The sequence below is a fragment of the Hylobates moloch genome, unplaced genomic scaffold (genome assembly GCF_009828535.3).
Source record: "Hylobates moloch isolate HMO894 unplaced genomic scaffold, HMol_V3 SCAFFOLD_19, whole genome shotgun sequence".
Classification (NCBI taxonomy): Eukaryota; Metazoa; Chordata; class Mammalia; order Primates; family Hylobatidae; genus Hylobates; species Hylobates moloch.
In genome coordinates, this window is record NW_026652294.1 from 5,674,033 (window position 1) to 5,680,032 (window position 6,000).

Below are 6,000 nucleotides of genomic sequence, written 5' to 3' on the forward strand. Positions count from 1 at the left end.
AGAGTGAGACTCTGTCAAAAAAAATAAATAAAGGCCAGGGTGGCTCACGCCTGTAATCCCAGCACTTTGGGAGACCGGGGCGGGTGGATCACGTGAGGTCAGGAGTTCGAGACCAGCCTGGCCAACATGGAGAAACCCCGTCTCTACTGAAAATACAAAAAATTAGCCGGGCATGGTGGTAGGCACCTGTAATCCCAGCTACTAGGGAGGCTGAGGCAGGAGAATTGCTTGAACCTGGGAGGTGGAGGTTTCAGTGAGCCAAGGTCGCGTCATTGCACTCCAGCCTGGGCAACAAAAATGAAACTCCATTTCCAAAATAAATAATAAATAAAAAGAAAAGAAACCTAATGTTTTAGTTAGCCTGTGTAACCCCATCACAGGTTGATGTACAGTTTCCATTAGGCTCTGGGGGAAATACTGAAAGCAGTGTGTATACCCACCCACTGCCTTCACAGACCCTGGCCGGGCATTTTAATTACTTCAGGCAGGCCAGCCTCAGGTGCCCACAGCCCTGAGAACCAGTCTGTGCCCAGTGTCTTTCTCTTCTCCCAGATTATGAACTCCCCAAAGGCACCATCCAGGTTTTTACCCCACTTGTCAAATTCCCCTCTGGCCCAGGGCTGGCTGCTCAGCAGGGGTGTTTAATAAGCACTTAATTGCCCGGTGAACACAGACCATTCCAGCTCACTTTAACTGTTTCCTGGCTGACTCGCCTCTCGGCCTGATTGCCCTGCTCATTTGGCTGAGTGAGCTGGAATGAGTGTAGTGGTAGTGCCACCTATAGGTTCCTCTTACCTTGGTCTTATTTCACAGGAGCACTTCCCGAACGAGTTTACCTCTGGAGATGGAAAGAAAGGTATGTCCCATGAACCATGGTGGCTGCAGTTGAGGAGTGGGCCTTCCTCTCTTCTTCTCTGTCTGCTTCCTCTGGTCAGGATCTGCCACACAGATCATGTCTGCATGCCTGGCACCTAGGAGGAGGCACCAACTCCTCTCTGCTTGATTGCTTGCAGTGTGGGAATCGGGCTGTGGCTGGGGTGTGGATAGGCAGTCCTGAGCTTGAGGAGTGGGTTGGACTCCATCCATTCCCCGGGACTGGTGTGAAGATGAACCAAGAGGATGCAGGGGATCCTCTGTGAGCTCTCTGAAAGGGAGAGGTGCTCTCATCCAGCCCGCAGATCTCCCTCTCCACTTTCCTTTGTCCTTGTCCCCCCTCCCCTTGCCCAAACCAGCTGTACAGATGCCACAGGGCATTGGCATGGATGGCCCTGGGTTTCTAGAGTCCATGGCTTTTTTTGATCCAAGGGCACATACCACTTCACCTCTGCTAAGAACCCTAAAGACTCCTTTCCCATGTCTCTGGCCAAGAATAAGGGAGGTAGGGACTGCCCCCCTCACCAAGGAGGTATCTGAACTAGCTCAGAGTATCCTCTAGAAAGCCGGGAGGGGGCCAGGCATGGTGTCTCATGCCTGTAATCCCAGTACTTTGGGAGGCTGAGGCGGGCGGATCACCTGAGGTTGGGAGTTTGAGGCCAGCCTGACCAACATGGAGAAACCCAGTCTCTACTAAAAAAAAAAAAAAAAATACAAAAAATTAGCCGGGTATGGCGGCCCATACCTATAATCCCAGCTACTCAGGAGGCTGAGGCAGGAGAATCGCTTGAACCCAGGAGGTGGAAGTTGTGGTGAGCCGACATCGCGCCATTGCACTCCAGCCTGGGCAACAGGAGGGAAACTCCATCTAAAAAAAAAAAAAAAAGCCGGAAGGGGTTGAGTGAGTCCGTTTTCTAGGAAAACACTTCCTGAAAGGGTCCCAGATGCTGCCACTTCAGGCCCCCAACTTCTAGAGTCCCTGATCCTAGTTAACTTACTGCAAATAGAGATGCAGAAAGGGCAAGGGAATGAGCGTCCACTGGGTGCCTGCTGCATCTGGGCCATGCTAGGCCCTGCCCAGCCCCACCTGCTCCTTACACATGTGTGGGGTGGCTGCTAGTCCTCCCTGACTGGTGAAGGGACCAAGGCCTGGAGGGAGGGTAAGGGTGATGCAGCTGGCAAGGCAGATGAAGGCAGAGCCTCCAGCTCACTGTGAGGGCCCCCATAGGAAGCCCCCAGAGTGTGACTTTCTGGTTTCCTTAGCCTATGGGTGGAAGTGACACCTCTCAGAAGGGTGACATTTAGACATTTCCCCAGGGGCACAGGGAGCAGCATAAGGGGGCCATTTGCAGCAATTTGCTGGGCCTTCAGGCCTGAGATGAGAGACAGGCCTTTTGGGCCTCAGCATTTTGCAGACACTGGGGAGGATGGCATGGACTCTGTGTCCTGGGCCTGCCTCAAGGTGCCTGACCCTCTGTGGAGCCCACAGTGCATTTACACAAGCTCACAGATGTGTTTCTTTGTTCCTTTAAAGCTCACCAGGACTTTGGCTACTTTTATGGCTCAAGCTATGTGGCAGCCCCTGACAGCAGCCGGACTCCTGGGCTGTCCCGTAGCCGGGATGGACTGCTAGTTGCTAAGCTCGACCTAAACCTCTGCCAGCAGGTGAATGATGTCTGGAACTTCAAGGTAGGTCCCCAGCACCCCTGTTGTTGCCTGCTCCTCTGCTTTGGCCCTCATCCTGCTCTTAGGAACTGCTGTTGTGGGGTTGCCCATGGCAGCATGAGGTACCAGCTCCCACCCAAGGGCTCTGTGTGAGCTGAGGGCTGAATCTCTGCCTCCTTGCTGGCTCCCGGGAGGAACAGTTGGGTCAAACAATGTACAGGCAGCAGGCTGCAATAAATTCTCCTTTCATCTGATTTAGATTCTGGGTGCCTTCAGACAAATTAATCTCAATTTCATTTGTCCAGAGAATAGAATGGATTGGCTCCTCTAATCCTTTTTCCTTTCCAGGCATTTGCACTTATCACAAGATAAATGTGCATGTCTGGTTCTGCTTGTGGCCAGTCCCTGCAGTCTAGGCCTTGACGATAGCAGGAAATGGGTCATGCAGAGAAATGGAGTCTAGGCCTGGCTCTGTCACAGCCTTCCTTCCTTGGTCACCTTAATTAAGCTCCTTCTGCTCCCAAGCCTTAGTATTCCCAGTTGTAAAATAAGGGGCTTAACTCGAAGGTCCCATGCTGGCTTTGGCACCTAATGCCCTGTGATGTCTGCCCTCCTGGGATGGGACTCCACCCTAGAAGGGCTCACAGCTTCAGAGTTTGCTGTATTAGTGTCCGAAAGTATTTCCACCAACTCAGCACCCCTTTTTCTTTTTTTGGTGGAGTAGGGGGCATGGAGACAAGGTCTTGGCTTTGTCATCTAGGCTGGACCAATGACACAACCATAGATAATGGCAGCCTTGACCTCCTAGGCTCAAGCCATTCTCCCGCCTCAGTCTCCCGAGTAACTGGGACTATAGGCATGCACCACCACAACACCCAGCTAATTTTTAAATTTTTTATAGAGACCGAGTCTCACTATGTTGCCCAGGCTGGTCTTGAACTCCTGGCTTCAAACAATCCTCCCACCTCGGGCTCCCAAAATACCAGGATTATAGACATAAGCCACTGTGTCCTGCCTCAGCCACCTTTTATAAGCAAATTGTGTATGCAAATGTCCATTGTTATAACTGACTTTGCCCGGTGTGACTGAGAGACCACCAGGGCCTCTAATCCACCCAGACATGGGCTTTTGGCCTTGATCCTGTTTTCTGTGAATGGGTTCCTCAGTCTCGGATCCTTGTCAGACAAACAAGGTATTGGGCATGAGAGAGTCTCCTGATCTCTCTCTCCTCTTCCTGGGCAACTAGGATGAATGTAGGATTCCACCCAAATCAGAAGGGAGCCAAGAATGCTGGCCAACTCTTTTTAATAAGTATCCCAGGAGCAGTAAACCAAATGTTTTCTCATTAGACACTTCTTAGAAGCAGAAGCTTTCCCAACTTTGGTAATGGGCATGAGCTGCTGTCAAGGCTTTTGGGAGTAATCCACCTTGGGAAAGGAGGGAGGGAGGGAGGGCGTGCTGGGTGTGAGCACCGTAGGTGGGCTTTCCAACTCCACCAGCCTATGTATCCACGATGAGATGCCACATGGAGTTGACAGAATTCCAGGCCCAGCCAGGAGCCCCTGGTTCAAATCCCAGCCTTTTCTACAACTGGCTGGTGACCTGGAGCAGGTCACTCTTCTCTGGGCTGTAGGCTGCTCTTTTGGGGAGCAACAGGACCACGGGACTCCCCTTCTCCGTCTTGCCTCAGCAGACCACACTTTCTGGATAGACAGGTCGAAGAGGTCACAGCAGCCAAGGCTGGGCTGTATGAGTCATTGTGGCATCTGTGAACTTTGCCACAGTACTAGAATCAGTGCCAAGAGGTCACTGTCAATGAGCCTTCCTGATGTGTTCCTGTCCCATGACTGCCCTCCAGTGGCAAGAGGTGGTGGCGTGTAAGTGATGGGGATTTATAAAACCAGAACCTCTAAAGTACATCTGTGTTTTGCTTTCAGATGACGGGCAGGTATGAGATGTACGCACGGGAGCTCGCCGAAGCTGTCAAGTCCAACTACAGCCCCACCATCGTGAAAGAGTAGCTGGCTTCAGTGCCTGCCTTGGGGTGAGGAAGACACCTCTGCCCCAGTGGATTAGCAAGTGTGGTAGGCTTAACGTGTCCAAGTTCTCCCCAATAACATTGTCCAGGTTGGCTTTAAAATCCCCAGGCAGGGGGAGAGTGGTATGGGGAGTGACTTCTTAATGGGTAAGGGGCTGCTTACTTCTGTGGTATTGGAAATGTTTGGGGACTAGGTAGAGGTGAATGTACTAAATGCCACTGAATTTGTATACTTCAGAATGTTTCAGTTATGTGAATTTTACCTCAACTAAAAAAAAAAAAAATGCCCAGGTACTGCTTGTGCAGGTGGATTTGAGGTTAGGCAGATGCTGCTGTCCATCCTGTACACCAGTGGGAAGAGGGTGAGGGCTGATCCAGAGACCCTGAGCCTACAGCAAGGCTGTGGCGGGTGGGATGGTCTTTGGATGTGTCGGCTTAGCTAGGCCACGGTCACCAGTAATTCAATCAGACACTAATCTAGGTATTTTTGTGAAGGTATTTTGTAGATGTGACAGAAGTCCATTCCCAGTTGACTAAGTAAGTGAGATTATCTCAGATAATCTGGGTCAGCCTGACCTGATCAGTCAAAAGGCCTAAAGAACAGAGTAAGGGCTTCCCTGAGGAAGAAATTCTGCCTGTGGACAGCAGCCCAGTGCTTGGTGAGAGTTCCTGACAGCCTGCCCTTCCTGATAGCCTGCCTTACAGAGTTTAGACATGACTAGCCAGCTCCTACAATTACTGAAGTCAATTCCTTGCAATAAATCTCAATATATACCCTACTGGTTCTGCTTCTCTAGTTGAATCTGACACAGATTTTGGTGCCAAAAGTGGTTCTAGAAAAATAGAATCTTAAAGGTGAGTTTTCTGCATTGGTTCTGGATTTTTTAGAATTCTTCCCTAGTTTTATTGAACTTAAAGGCATCAATGACTCTATTTCCATAGAGTCAGGGTAAAGAGGGTAGTTGGTAGTCCACGGCATGGTGCAGCAATAGTAATTTATGTGCGAGGCCAGCCATTAGTCTGTGCCCAGAGTTCCAGCCTGCCCTTTCTGATGGCTTGTCCTGTGGATATCAGACTTGCCTGACCAGATTCCATCATCATGGAAGGTAATTTGTTGCACTAAATCCTTTTACATCTCTATCCATCACCTACTAATTCTGCTAGTACTGCTAATGTGGTTGAGCTCCATTTTACACATCAGATTACTCACCTCTCTACACCTTGGTTTTTACATCTGTAAAATGGGACTGGGCCAGGTGTGGTGGGGTGGCTTATGCCTGTGATCCCAGCACTTTGGGAAGCCAAAGCAGGTGGATCACTTGAGGTCAGGAGTTCAACACCAGCCTGGCCAACATGGTGAAACCCCGTCTCTACTAAAAATACAAAAATTAGCTGGGCATGGTGGCTCATGCCTATAATCCCAG

General features: G+C 50.4%; 1 protein-coding gene across 1 annotated transcript in view; it reads left to right on the forward strand.

Annotated features, from left to right (window-relative positions):
* The window catches only part of UPB1 (beta-ureidopropionase 1), a 34,206-nt gene extending 28,860 nt beyond the window's left edge, over window positions 1-5,346 (forward strand). Inside the window, exons 8-10 of the mRNA XM_032139434.2 lie at window positions 814-856; window positions 2,408-2,562; window positions 4,476-5,346. Coding sequence (XP_031995325.1) covers window positions 814-856; window positions 2,408-2,562; window positions 4,476-4,559 — 282 coding nt within the window. The 3' untranslated portion in view covers window positions 4,560-5,346. The remainder of the gene's footprint in view (window positions 1-813; window positions 857-2,407; window positions 2,563-4,475) is intronic.
* The last annotated feature ends 654 nt before the right edge of the window (window positions 5,347-6,000 follow it).